Source organism: Garra rufa, chromosome 20 (assembly GCF_049309525.1).
Source record: "Garra rufa chromosome 20, GarRuf1.0, whole genome shotgun sequence".
Taxonomy (NCBI): domain Eukaryota; kingdom Metazoa; phylum Chordata; class Actinopteri; order Cypriniformes; family Cyprinidae; genus Garra; species Garra rufa.
In genome coordinates this window covers 40360130-40374942 of record NC_133380.1, presented here as the reverse complement: position 1 = coordinate 40374942, position 14813 = coordinate 40360130, and the positions used below count along the sequence as shown (strand labels likewise).

The 14813-nt window shown below is 36.6% G+C and overlaps 1 protein-coding gene across 1 annotated transcript; it reads left to right on the top strand.

The window, feature by feature from the left end:
* Nucleotides 1–336: 336 nt before the first annotated feature.
* rpn1 (ribophorin I) lies at nucleotides 337–14077 on the top strand. The gene is made up of 10 exons (XM_073825749.1): nucleotides 337–690; nucleotides 1466–1530; nucleotides 5178–5484; nucleotides 8696–8905; nucleotides 10681–10873; nucleotides 10962–11061; nucleotides 11152–11290; nucleotides 12702–12821; nucleotides 12902–13147; nucleotides 13221–14077. Exons 1-10 carry the CDS (start codon nucleotides 457–459, stop codon nucleotides 13401–13403), a joined length of 1797 nt encoding a protein of 598 aa, XP_073681850.1. The 5' UTR covers nucleotides 337–456; the 3' UTR covers nucleotides 13404–14077.
* Nucleotides 14078–14813: the final 736 nt, after the last annotated feature.

The following is a 14813-nucleotide window of genomic DNA, read 5'->3' as shown; positions in this document are numbered from 1 at the left end:
AATATTTATGTAATTCTCAAAACTTTTGGCCAGGACTGTACTCTGATGTTTAATAAAAAAAAATAAAAATAAAAAAAACTTGCGAAAGGTTGGCTTATTGTCCGGGTTGTGGCTAGAAGGGATACATCTACAACCGGAAACTAACAATGAAATTAATTGTTCTAGCTTTTAGATTGTGTTTTTTTAACGTCTACACCTACCCAACCCTAAACTTAGCCCTTACTATAATAAAAAAACAGTATTATTGTTGTACAGTGTGATAAAAAAATAACGTTAGATTGATGTGCGCATGCCCAGTAGCGAATCATGTCTCCCTTCTAGGTGACGTCACTCAGGAGGGAATGAATGAAGCGTCATCCTTCAGGAGCAGCTTGTGCAGCGCGAGGCCTCTCTGCACACTAGATAGGACAGACTACATTCATTAGCCTCCAAATTACAACACATAAACACAACACCATGTGGAGCGCCGGAGCGGTGAGTTTTGTGCTAGTCTCGTGTTTTTTCTGCGGGTCGCTGTGTGCGGACGGACTGGTGAACGAGGACGTGAAGCGCACGCTGGATCTGAGCTCTCACCTCGCGAAGATCACCGCCGAGATCCAGCTCGCGAACCACGGATCCTCGCGGGTCAACAGCTTCACACTCGCCCTGGAAGACGAGCTCGCGCCGCACCTGGCCTTCATCGGTGCATCTGTGAGTAACGTTAACGTTAAATTAAATAATAAACGAGTTTGTACAGTGACAGAATTGGTGGTGATGCAGGAGGCTCTATGCTAGCTTTCACGTATCACTAACTCTGTTTGAAATTGTGCTTTAACATTTCCCGTGCACAATTAACGGATTATGTGTCCTTAACTATGCTAAATTAATTCTAAAGCGTCGTTTTAGCACAGAGACAATAGATAGTGCAACTTTTGTGTACTATAGCCTGAGTTAGCTACATAATTATGCTCGGTGTATACATTAGCACTTGTTTTTAATCAAAGTTATCTCATTCGACGTATTTAAAATGTGACGCTGATTTAAATAAATCCTTTTATTTCATTCTGATATGATGCACTTGACGTTAATAAAGTGTTTTATGTAGTCGTTAGCATTAGCAGTGGGTGTGCAGCGCACTTCCGCTTTGCTCTGTCAGTGCCAGCGTGACACGTAAGCTGTGGATTCACAATTCACTTCCGCAGTTCAATAATAAAAGCATGCATTCAAAGTCATTTGATTTTCTTGCTCTTGATGAAAACGTTGGCTTCTTGTGCTTCAAAGTGCACTTAATCGGTTGTGTTTGTGTTTGACAGACACCGGAAGCACATAACAAGCTCGCATTAGTTAGTTGACTTGTAGACAAAGAGCTTGTATTTAAACCTAAACTGAATTTAGGGTTATGGGTTTTACCTTACCTTTGGGTACTTTTCTTACTTTAGACTTAATTAAAAGTTGTGGTTGTAAGAGAAGTTTTTGTCTTCTTCAGGTAAAAGGGGAGGAAGAGGAGGATGAAAGCTTGGAGCTGAAGGAGGCAACTATCCATGGACAAAGGTAAACACAGGAGGAAGTATTAGTGTTAGACTGTTCATAGATAATGGTTAAACCAATAATCGCATATATTTTGCTTATTTAAAAAAATTAGTGATTTAGATGATTCTTTTCACAGTTGGTCTCATTTCATCAGAATTACTGCACTGTCACATCATTATATTATTCAAATCAATAACACAATCTCTACTAGTGGTCAATCAGTATTGTATTTTTACCAAGGCCATTATTTTCCTTTTTTTTTTTGCCGTAGGGTTTGGCCATGTGGCAAAAATATCATGGCACAATTTTTTTTTTTCCAGAAATATTACAATTTTATCATGATTCTTTGTCAGGTTGGTTTTATTATTTCGCAAGTTGTCTGAGCAGCACAGCCAAACTAATTTCCCTATTTTAAAACTAAAACCATACAAGGTAACCAAATATAAACTAAAAAGAATGGCAGACGTTTAGGCCAAAGTGGGCAAAGATAAAAATCGTTGTCATTATTTTATTGTTATTAGTTTATTAAAAAATATAAGAACAAAGATAGACTACATGTTACAAATACACATAATACACAAATAAAACAGTGCTTTAATTTTCAGGTACAGTAGGTGTATTTATTGTTGTATTAAGAAATTGAATTGACAGATATAAAATAAAACACTATTTACTAGGGGTGGAACGGTTCACAGAAGTCACGGTTCGGTTCGTACCTCGGTTCAGACGTCACGGTTCGGTATGATTTCGGTACAGTGGAGGGAAAAGCAAAACAAAAATGCAGAAGGCAATTAGATGTATTTCCACTCACATACCCAACAACCGCTGAACAACGGCAACACACAGTCCTCCTCTTTTCCACCACTCTCTCGCCTGTACTACTGTAACTGACTGGAAAAGCGAAGTTTTCCCAAACTTCCGATCTAAGGGGCCGTTCACATGTCGCGCCTAAAAACTTTCTTTCTTCCTGATCAACAAAGCGCTTGGGCGCTTGCGCTCCGGAAGCGTCTGCCGTTTCTAAGCAACCATCAGCTGCGCTCTAGCTCCAAGCCTATGCGTCTCCATGCATTGTTTCTTCTATTAGCGTCAAAATAATGGGGGCTTGACAAATCATAAAGTTCAGGAAATCCCTGGACCACAATGATGGACCGTCGAGCTGACAAAAAATTGCTGAGTGCCAGAGAATGTAGACGGGCTCTGATAGACGCATACATAGGCGGAGCTTGGCTGCATCGACGCCAATCAGAGCTTCAGAGCTAAAGCGGGGCTAAATATTAGCTGTCCCCAAAGAACCCGCGTATTTAACAGTAGTTCCGCATTACATTAATTATTTTGCAGGCAAGTTTTTTTTTTTTTTTTTCATACCGTGTATTCTCCGTTTAAAATCATGCACCGAACCGTGACCCCCGTACCGATTCGGTTCGAAACGAATACATGTACCGTTCCACCCCTACTATTTACACTATATACAGAAATTATACATTGACTCTTATTAAAGCAACTAAAGTGTTTCAATCAAGAGCAGTGAGTGATTTTCCTTTGTCTTTTGTTTTATTAGTGTACCATCACCCAAAAACGACATCAGTGTCATTTACTCACTCTTGAGTTTTTTTTTTCTTTCCCAACATAAAACATGTTGAACAAAAAAAAAAACTATGTGGGTAAACAAACAGTTGTTGGTCCCCAGTTACTTCCGTAGTATTTTTTTTTTTTCCCCACTATCAAAGTGCTACTGTTATCCACATTCTTCAAAATATCTTCTTTTGTGTTCAGCACAAGAAAAAAAATTAATAGAGGTTTGGGACAACATGTGAGTTAGTAAATTAAGTGAACTGTCCTTTTAATGACAATCAGCAGCATGTTTAGTTCTGTCGCTTTAAGAGCTGCACGCATCTAAACATACAGGTGCGCATCTGATTTTCTCTCAACTGTTTACCTTCACTTTAGACATAACCAATGTTGTTCATATGTAATCCTTGTGTGTTTTTGACAGTATTAGCGAATTAGGCCAGTAATCAGGGGTGTCCAAACCTGTTTCTGGAGATCTACCTACCTGCAGACTTTAGTTCCAGCCCAATTATCAAGTGCTACCTAAGAGATTTATTAGCTGGTTCAGGGGTGTTTGATCAGGCTTGGAGATTAACTTTGTCGGATGGTAGATCTCCAGGAACAGGGTTGGGCACCTCTGCTGTATACTATATGTAAGATTACTATTGCCTGGTCTTTTTAGGAAAATATGATTTCCAGTGCACACAGTGTTTACTTTTAATCTTTTTTTCTTCTTTTCAAAATATAAGGTTTGCAAATTCTATTTGCTTAAGAATCATTTTTTTTTTTTTTGCAGGTAGTTTTTTTTTATTGATTCATTTTTAAATTATTTATTGTAAAATGTAGTATTTTAATAAATATTAAGTAAGTTAGTTTGGTGTCATGTATTGGTGAGCCTCAGTCTACCACTACTCTCTACTTTAAGAAAACTGGTAAATCTTTAAAAAAACAACTTCCCTTTAAAGTCAAAACTGTGAAATTTCTCATTCCTAATATTAATTCCAAATTATGTCAATGATTTTCTATTAAAAATAAGTGTGTGTGTGTGTGTGTGTGTATATATATAACATCAGCAGACACAATCACAAAACAATATAATCGATATTCATGTTTGGATTTATTGTAGTTTGCTCACTGATTTAGTTGCACCAAATACTATGGCTTCCAGAAAAAACACAAACTGCTGTTTTACACTTTAATTTGATCAGAATATTTAGCTAAATGCAAAACATGCATGTTGTCAACATTTTCAAATCATCTTTTTTTTTTTTTTACTGCAGAAAGAGTAAATGCAAATGGTTGCCAGGTTGGGTAGATTGAGTAAAACACTGAATGAAATGTATCTATTTAAAAGAGAAGTTCACTTCCAGAATAAACATTTTCTGACAATTTACTAACCCTTGTGTCATCCAATATTTTCATATTTGTCTTTCTTCAGTCGCAAAGAAAGGGAAAACGTTTCAGGATTTTTCTCCATATAATGGACTTCAATGGGAGCCAATGGGTTGAAAGTCCAAATTGCAGTTTCAGTGCAGCTTCAAATGCATCCTATGTTTTTTTTTTTTTTTTTTTTTTTTTTTTTTTTTTTTTTTTTAAGGAAATGACGATTATTTTGCTAGATAAGACCATTATTCCCTGGCTCAGCCCTTTGAAGCTGTGTTGAAACTGCAGTTTGGACTTTCAACCCATTGGCACCCATTGAAGTCCACTATATGGAGAAAAGTCCTGGAATGTTTTCCTTAAACTTAATTTCTTTGCACATGAACAACGAAAGATATGAACATTTTGGATGACAAGAGGTGAGTAAATTATCATGAGAGTTTTATTCTGGAAGTGAATGTCTTTAAGAAAGAAGCTCTGATGTGAGGATTTAGACACTTGACATCTGGCAACTCAAGCAGGAAAACTCAGTCTTGTTTACAAATGTCAAAGGGGATAAATAACCAGTGAGCCATAGAAGAGCCAAGAGAAGCAGAAATCATAATCCCAATTAAAAAATGATTAATTCTGATTTTTGCAGCCATAATTTTACTTAATTTAAGACTACAAACAATGTATCTATTCAAGTCAGATATGCCTAAAAAGCACATTTACATCTGAAACTGGTTTGTCTTTCGCAGTGGTAAATTCTTCGAGGCAAAGTTACCATCTTCTCTCGCTCCGGGGGCTAAACTGCGGGTGAAGGTTGAGACGGTGTTCAGTCACGTGTTGAAGCCTTTCCCCAGCCACATCACCCAGGCCGAGCGTCAGCTGGTGGTCTTCCAGGGGAACCACTACCTGTACTCTCCGTACCCCACACGCTCCCAGACCACACGCGTTCGCCTGGCCTCCAAAACCGTGGAGAGCTACACCAAGCTGGGTAACCCCACCAAGAGCGACGAGGCCATCGAGTACGGACCCTTCAAAGATGTTCCTCCCTTCAGCCAGGTGACTGACCGCAATAATCACTGCTGTATAGTTAATAAACTAGAAAACCTTTGCATGATACATTATCATAAGGGCTGTCACTTAAGCTTATTTTGGTAATCGAGTAGTTGATTATTCTGATGATATAATACTTTTTTGTGGTAGTTAAAATAGACCTAAGTGAATAATAGCTTTTAAAATAGCTTAAAACACACATATGTGACCCTGGACCACAAAACCAGTCATAAATGTCAATTTTACGAAATTAATATTTATACATCTGAACGCTAAGTAAATAAGCTTTTGACTGATGTATGGTTTGTTAGGATGGGACCATATTTGGTTGAGATACAATCGCCTTTAAAGTTTTCAGAATTAAGTTCTTACTAATGCATATTAATAATTTGATATATTTGGGGGAGATTTACAAAATATCTTCATGGAACATGATCTTTACTTAATATCCTAATGTTTTTTGGCATAAACGAAAAATCATTTTGACCCATACAATGTTTTTTTTTTATTTTTTAAAATATACATGTGCTACAAAAACCAGTCAGAAATGTTTAATTTTTTCTAAATTAAGATGTCTACATAACATGAAAGCTGAATAAATAAGCTTTCCATTGATGAATTGTTTGTTAGGACTGTATTTGACTAAGATACAACTATTTGAAAATCTGCAATCTGAGGGTGCCAAAAAATGTAAATATTGAGAAAATCGCCTTTAAAGTTGCCCAAATTAAGTCCTTAGCAATGCATATTACTAATTTGATATATTTGAGGTAGGAAATTTACAAAATATCTTCATGGAACATGATCTTTACCTAATATCCTAATGATTTTTGGCATAAAAGAAAAATTAATCATTTTGGACCCATTCAATGTATTTTATTTTTTATTTTTTTTATATATATATATATATATATATATATATATATATATATATATATATATATACCTGTGCTACAAAAAACAGTCATAAATGTTGATTTTTCAAAATTAAGATGTATACATAACCCAAAAGCTGAATAAATAAGCTTTCCATTGATGAATTGTTTGTTGGGATATGACAATATTTGGCTGAGATACAACTATTTGAAAATCTGGAATCTGACGGTAAAAAAAAATCTAAATATTGAGAAAATCGCCTTTAAAGTTGTCTCAATTTAGTCTTTAGTGATGCGTATTACTAATTTGATATATTTGAGGTAGGAAATTTACAAAATATCTTCATGGAACTTGATCTTTACTTATGGGTTAATATCCTAACGATTTTGTCATAAAAGGAAAAATCTATCATTTTGAGCCATGCAATGTTTTTCTGGCTATTGCTACAAATACACCTGTGCTGCTCAAGGTTTCGTGGTCCAGGGTCACATATAATGGCAATGAAGCAGTAATAATGAGTTCTAATAAAGCATCAAAAGCAAGTAATCATAGTACATTTATATCAAATGGCTGCAGAGGGCGCTGACGGCCTGATGATTGTTTTTACACTTAACTCGTTAACTAATCCTTGTTTAATATTGACTAAACAGCATTTAATTCAAATGTCCACGTAATCTTTAATATTAACCCATTTATTTAGGACGGAAATGTTGCAGGGACTGTAATTTGTTGAATATGTGGACATTAAAAAACATCTTAGATTTGAGCTTTTACTTTGAAATTGTGATAAACTGTTGTTTAGAACATGTTTGTTAGGTTTATAAACGATTCATCTTACAAATCTGATGGAATCACAATAGCATTATGCTTTATTATGATTTTTAAATGGGTTTAATATATCATGCAGCCTTGGTAAACAGTCTAATGCGTTTTATGAATTCTCGTTTATGGAATGTGCCACTTCTGCTATTCACTTGAAGTGAATTGATGAATCTTGACAGCCCTAATTGTTATGACCTGCTAATTGTGAAATTCACAGCATGCATCAATTGAGTTTATCACCAAGGTTTTTTGTTTTGTTTTTCGAAAAGACAAATATTATTACAATTTAAAACGACTGTTTTCTTATTTAAATATATTGTAAAATGTAACTTATTCTTGTGATCAAAGCTGAATTTTCAGCATCATTACTCCAGTCTTTAGTGTCACATGATTCTTCAGAAATCATTGTCTTGTATTTGCTGCTCTGTTATCATTAATAATGGTTATCAATACTGAACTTTTTTTTCTGCTTCATATTTTTTTGGTGGAAATCATGATACATTTTATTTTTCAGGATTCAGAAAGAAAAAAAAAAACATTTCTCAACCATTGATGCCATTAAAGAATCTTCATTTTTAAGAGTGCATGATCCTCCAGAAATGATTCTAATATGCTGTTTTGCTTGGAAAAACATAAATCAATGTTAAAACCAGTGTTGTTTTTGACAACCATCTTAGATTTAGTCTTAGTCTTAGTCTTTTGGAATAAAATGCTTATTAGTTTTAGTCAAATTTTAGTCACTTGTATATGTGATAGTTTTAGTCCAATTTTAGTCGACGAAAAGTCAAAAAGGTTTTAGTCTAGTTTTAGTCAAAAAAGGGGGAAAAGTAGTCTTTTAACAAATTAATGTAGGTCAGTAAGTATTTTGCTGTTGGGTAGTGTCACTTATAAGTTCTGAAAATAGCAGATCTATAGTTCAACACAATGTGAGCTTCCGGATCGACTATTTTCACCAATAATTACAATAATGAAGGAATGGTTTTAGACATAAAAGACATATATTTGAAATAATGTGCAAACTGCCACCATCATGGTTAATCGTCTGTCTGTCTGTCTGTCTGTCTGTCTGTCTGTCTGTCTGTCTGAGTGACAACAATGTGACGTGTTGAGCACAACAGGCGTAACCAAACAAGGATAGAATGCTAAAGCAGCTTGCCATACTAGTATGGCAAATAGTATTTAATGCTAAAACGGCTTGCCATAGCGGCAGATACTCTTTAGGTTTTGATTGGCATGCACAATAAGCAGAAATGTCATGCATTTTAAACGTCTGACAGACCATCCACTGACATTTTTGTCTATTCTCGTCTCGTCAACGAAAACTCACACACGTCTCGTCATGTTTTAGTCATCAACGAGCCATTTTTGTCTCGATTTCGTCATCATTGACGAAAACAACACTGGTTAAAACCATTCATTAAATCATTAAAACAGTTGTGCAGTTTTACCAAATTAATGTGTCTTTGCTAAAAACAAAAAGACTTTTAGTGTGTAACTTGAAAACCGCTTGTTTTTGTAGGATGTCATGAAGATCCACTATGAGAACAACGCCCCCTTCCTCACCATCAGCAGCATCACTCGCACCATCGAGGTCTCCCACTGGGGCAACATCGCCGTGGAGGAAACCATCGACCTGAGACACACCGGAGCTTACCTGAAGGGGCCTTTCTCCCGCTATGACTACCAGAGACAGTCTGATAGCGGCATTTCCTCAGTCAAGTCTTTCAAGGTGTCTTAACCCTCTCTTTATTAACATACGTATTTGAACTCTTGAAAGAATTCAGCAACATAATGGCTCAGATTAGGGGTGTGCGATATGTTTCAATTGCGATAAAATCATAATTGTTGTTTTAGCCACGTGCAAAAACATTATCAATTATATCGCGAAAAGCAAACCAAACACACCACGTGTATGCATACGTTACGTGATGAAGTCTAGTAAGTTAGGTCAAATAGTGTGCACACCCATTTAGTGTGCATTCTTTCACTGCATGATCCAGTCTATTAGAACGATCACATAATTCATGATATGGGGCAGAAAATGTATATATTTATATTTCATGCAGTTAATCAGTCTTTTTCTCCGAAAATAAGCATGATTACAACCATGATACTGATTTTACACAATGGTTTAATAAACTAGTTCATGTTAAGAGACTTACTTTTTAGACACCATAATGCCTTTTTTCACTGTTTTGCATCTCTGAGCAACATGAGTGTTTCATTCCTGATTGAATCAACCATTTAAAAGATTCAGTTTAATTGCAATTATTTGTTTTTTAACAGTGACCTGCTGCCACCTACTGGCGCTTTTAATTTCACATTTAAAGTATCTTTTAATTTTAAAATTGTAAAAAGTCCACATTCATAAATGTTAGTATAGTAATTTAAAAAAAGTAAGACAAAAGTAATGTTAACAATCATTAGCAGCTCTATTAAAACATTTATTCTAACATTCTCCTTTGCTCAGCAAGGCTGCATTTATTTGTGCATTAAAAACACACGCCTGATTCAAGAAGGGGCTCTTAAAAATGTCCGAAGAATATTTTACTTTATTTATTTTAAGTTAAATAGTGCTTTGTTGGTAGGCTTTATCTACTAGAATGTTAATGTTCAGTGTTAAGTAAATTGTTGTTTTATAATTGACTTTTTTTTTCTTTGAAAAGCAAGACAAAACCGTAAAAAGCAAATATTTTAATATAAAATAATTTATGCAATGGTGAAAAAACATGAAAACCGTATTCGGTAATCAGCAGAATTTGACTCAAAAGATGAGACACACTTTGAACAAAAAAGAACAAATTCCTATAAAAAGTAAAAATCAATTTAAACTTATTGGAAAAGATTAATTTCTATCACTGCTGTGAACTTACCACGCAAAATATGGGAAAAATTAAGAGTCGGCTGTCCACGGCCACACAGCAAAATTTCATCTAATTATCGTTATCGATAAAATCCCTGAAAATATCAAGGTATCTTTTTTTTTGTCGATATTGCACACCCCCAGCTCAGATAAAGGTGGTCCGCCAGGAGCCAACTCTAAACAACAATATTTTGGTCAGAGCTCTAAAATTTCATATTAAATGAAGTAGGCTTTGCAATTATTCGAAATTCAGTTTGTTGGCTTCAAACGATTATTAAAATACAATAAGAGATAAAGCGATTATTGCTTCTGATTCCGCCCCCTTTGTGCACTTTCGCTCCTCTATAAAAAGCCGATTTCACATGCAAATCAGTAAAATCATGTAATGTGACTTGCATAAAATGGGATATGCTTGATTTATTTGTTGTCGTGTTTTTAAAAAAGAGAGAACTTGCGCTGTTCTGTGTATGCGCTCAGAGACTGTCTTTGCTATCTTTAATCAATCATATAGAGTTCTGGACCCACTCATAATCAGGCTAAATAATGATTTTAATCGAGCAGCCCTAATCTGAAGTTTTAAACCAGCTTCAGTAGAGAAACCCTTTGGTGGTGTTCTTTAACTTGCTTATTTCTTCCTGCAGACCATTCTCCCAGCCTCCGCTCAGGATGTTTATTACCGCGACGAGATCGGGAACATCTCCACCTCTCACCTCCAGGTTCTAGATGATTCCGTTGAAGTTGAAATCCGTCCCCGTTTCCCGCTGTTCGGAGGCTGGAAAACGCATTACATCATTGGTTATAATCTTCCCAGCTACGAATATCTCTACAATCTGGGTGGGTGCCTGATATCACGTTGACTGATTAAAACCTTCTCTGTTCAATTGAAATTGATTATAATGTCACACATCCTTTCGTCCTTTAGGAGATCAGTATGCCCTGAAGATGCGTCTGGTTGATCATGTGTATGATGACCAGGTTATTGACCAGCTAACTGTGAAACTGATCCTTCCTGAGGGAGCCAAGTGAGCATCTGATTTGCATTAGCATGAGCATATCTCACAATCAGAATCTGTGTATTTGGTGATTGACCACTAGTTTGTTGTTGTTCACAGGCATATCCACATGGACACCCCCTACCCCATCGCCCGCAGTCGGGACGAGCTGCATTACACTTACCTGGACACCTTTGGCAGACCTGTGCTGGTGGCCACCAAGAGCAATCTGGTGGAGCAGCACATTCAGGATGTTGTGGTAAGCCAGGGCTCTACGCTTTTCTTTTTAGGAGCACATTCTAGACAATAATCAAAGAATCTGATTAAAAATTAGCCTTCCTATTACAACTTCTTTATTAGAAGTTATGAACAGTGCCTTGCGAAATTATTCATACCCCTTCATTTTTTTCACATTTTGTTATGTTGCTGCCTTATGTTCAACTACTTTAAATTACTTTTTTTTTTCCCCACATCAATCTACACTCCCTACTCCATAATGGCAAAGCACAAAATAGGTTTTTAACATTTGTGCAAATTTATTAGAAATAAAAAACTGAAAAGATCCCGTTGCATAAGTATTCATACCCTTTTCTGGGACACTCGAAATTTAGCTCAGGAGCATTCATATTGCTTCTAGATGTTACTACACTTGGAGTGGAGTTAAACTGTGGCAAATTCATTTGAATGAGTCTGATTTAGAAAGACACACACCTCTCAGAAAAGGTCTAACAGCTGAAAATGCATCTCAGAGCAACTGCCTGTAGAGCTCAGTGACAGACTTGCGTTAAGGCGATGATCTAGAGAAGAGTTCAGAAACAAATCTGCTGCATTGAAGGTTGACAGAAGCATTCTCCATAATGGAAGACGATTGGAGCAACTAGGACTCTAGAAAATGTCTGACAGAGATGGAGAGGTGAAAAGGTGAGGCAAAGAATGGCAGATAATTGCCAAATGCAGATGTGCAAAGATGCTCACATCAGACCCAAAAAGACTTGAGGCTGTAAAGGTGCTTCAACTATGGACTGAGTTAAGGGTATGAATACTTATGCAATCTACTTGTTTCAGTGTTTTATTTTTAGTACATTTGTAAAATTTGCAAATCTGGTTTTTGCTTTGTCATTATTATAGTGTGTGGAGTGTAAATTTTACAAATTTATTGCATAAGGGGTATGAATAATTTCTAAGGCACTGTATCATTTTGTCAAATTTTTAAAAATGATACATTTTAAGCTTTCTTAATAAATTTGAATAAGAACAAGGAGATTTTTCAAAATTTTGATCTAAAATGATTACTGAAAGGATACTTTAAAAATAAAGCTAAATCTGCCAGTAGGTGAGGACAAGACAATGATTTAATTATCGAATCGTTCATTAATTTAATTAGTTCGCACGGCTGATTTAGTCAGGAATAAATCAAGTGACTGTCTTTATGAATGGAAAATTGAATCATTTCACTGGATTCTTTTAAAAACAGAAAAAAAACCACCGCTTTGTTTGAATGGAGATGCACAGCGGCTCAGTTGTGACTTGTGTCAGACTAGTTTTCCAAACACAGAGATATCAAACCCTAGGAATCACAGGCAAAAAAGGTGGATCGGAGTATCCCTAGAAAGCAGTGTTAGAAAAGTAAGCTCGCTCAAAAAGTGACCCAGTTGTGTTTTTCTGTTCAGGTTCATTACACCTTCAATAAGATCCTGATGCTGCAGGAGCCTCTGTTAGTGGTGGGAGCCTTCTACATCCTCTTCTTCACCGTCATCATCTACGTGCGCCTGGACTTCTCCATCACCAAGGTGCGCCTGGAGCACACAGCATGGTCGAAGTGACTGTAAAAAGGCGTCTCATTGTTAACTAAGCTAATTTCTTCCATTAGGATCCAGCGGCGGAGGTGCGCATGAAGGTGGCCTCCATCACCGAGCAGGTCTTGACTCTGGTGAACAAGCGTCTCGGTCTGTACCGCCACATGGATGAAGTCGTGAACCGCTACAAGCAATCCCGCGATACCGGAGCGCTAAACAGCGGCCGCAAGACCCTAGAAGCGGAACACCGCACTCTCACCAACGACATCAATTCGCTACAAACCCGCCTCAAAACGGAAGGATCCGATCTGGCTGAAAAAGTAGTCGATCGCATCAAAAGCCTATGGTTTTATCACATTTCCAAACACTTTCTAATCTGTTTCTCCTCTGCAGGTCGGTGAGATACAGAAGTTCGACGGCCATCTGAAGGATCTGGTGTGTCGATCCTGTCAGGAGGCCGAGCGGCTGGTGGCTGGAAAGGTGAAGAAGGACGCCTACATCGAATCGGATAAAACCCTGTCGGGCAAGAGGCAAGAGCTGGTCGGCCGCATCGACAGCCTTCTGGACGCCTTGTAAATCAAACATCAGACGTCCAGTCTTCAGCCGGGCCGCCCTCACAAACGCTCACCCACATTCAGACCGGACTGATAGACCAATAGTGTGCTCTCGCAAACAGTATGCATCATTCTGTCAACGTCATGTTTGTGCCTTGTGTAGGAAGTGAAACTGATGTTTGCAGGATGTGCATGTTGTTTTGTGTTGCTGAATGTGTGCGATTGGAAGAGGGTTATGTGTCTTCTCTCGGATTTAGATTTTTTTTTGTTTTGTTGCAAGTTTCTGAATGTCAAATGCAGTCTTCATTCAAACAATCCAGCAGACTGGTTCCTTTTAATGTTTATTTGCAATTTTGGAGTCGGGTTTGAATTGAAATTAGCCCTATAAACCTTACCTGGAAAACATCTGTGCACTTATCGTTTCCAAAAAGTAAAGAATAGAAAGTGATCTGCCCCGTCCTCAAACATAAGTATGAAATGTCAGATGCTGAAATGGTTGCCGCTGATGATGCTCTCGTTTGCAAATTTTCTATTGGGGTTTTATTTCTCACATTTTTGTATGATTTTCATTTTTTTGTAAATTCTACAGTGAAATGACGTGAATGAGATTGATTTTTGTACGCCGAGGGTAAATGTGAAAGATTTTGCTGGTAAAACGTTTTCAGTCCATGAATAAATAAGGTGTGAGAAACCGGACATCTTTCTTTCTTTTTAATTTCTAACTGTCTACCTAAATGTTTAAGCCGTTAGAGACCAGACTGTTCATTAATCTAAGTTAAATGTTTATAATATAACTTATCTAAGTTCATAGTTTTTATAAATAATTTTTTCATTTAAAAAATCTGTTAATTATTTGACCAAAATAAAGGGGATCATATAAAATGCATGTTTTTATTATTATTTGGTACTGACCTAGATAAGATATTTAACATAAAATATGTGTACATATAGTCCACAAGAGAAAATAGTTGAATTTATAAAAATGTTCAATAGTTTACATCCCCATTGATTCTTAATACTGTGTTGTTGCCTGAATGATCCACAGATGTTTAGTGATAGTTGTTCATGAGTCCCTTGTTTGAACAGTTAAACTGTCTGCTGTTCTTCAGAAAAATCCTTCAGGTCCCACAAAGGCTTTGTTTTTCAGCGTTTTTGTGTATTTGAACCCTTTCCATCAATGACTGTATGATTTTGAGATCCATCTTTTCACACTGAGGACAACTGAGGGACTCATATGCGACTATTACAGAAGGTTCAAACACTCACTGATGCTCCAGAAGCAACTAAATGGACAGAAAAAGATATTTAGAGAAAAAAAGAAAAATGTACACACTTTATTAAACACATTATTAAATCCAGTCCCCATCCGGAATCAGGTCTCCATTAGGACCCAGAGTGATCTTATTGGTTCAATTGACTTCTAATGGGTATT

What these genes read in the sequence shown, in the direction of transcription:
- rpn1 (XM_073825749.1), top strand. Translation starts at nt 457, where the DNA reads ATGTGGAGCGCCGGAGCGGTGAGTTTTGTGCTAGTCTCGTGTTTTTTC. An exon ending in CGAATATCTCTACAATCTGG is followed by an intron (nt 10,874 to 10,961) that starts GTGGGTGCCTGA and finishes TTCGTCCTTTAG; the next exon opens with GAGATCAGTATGCCCTGAAG. An exon ending in GATCCGATCTGGCTGAAAAA is followed by an intron (nt 13,148 to 13,220) that starts GTAGTCGATCGC and finishes TCTCCTCTGCAG; the next exon opens with GTCGGTGAGATACAGAAGTT.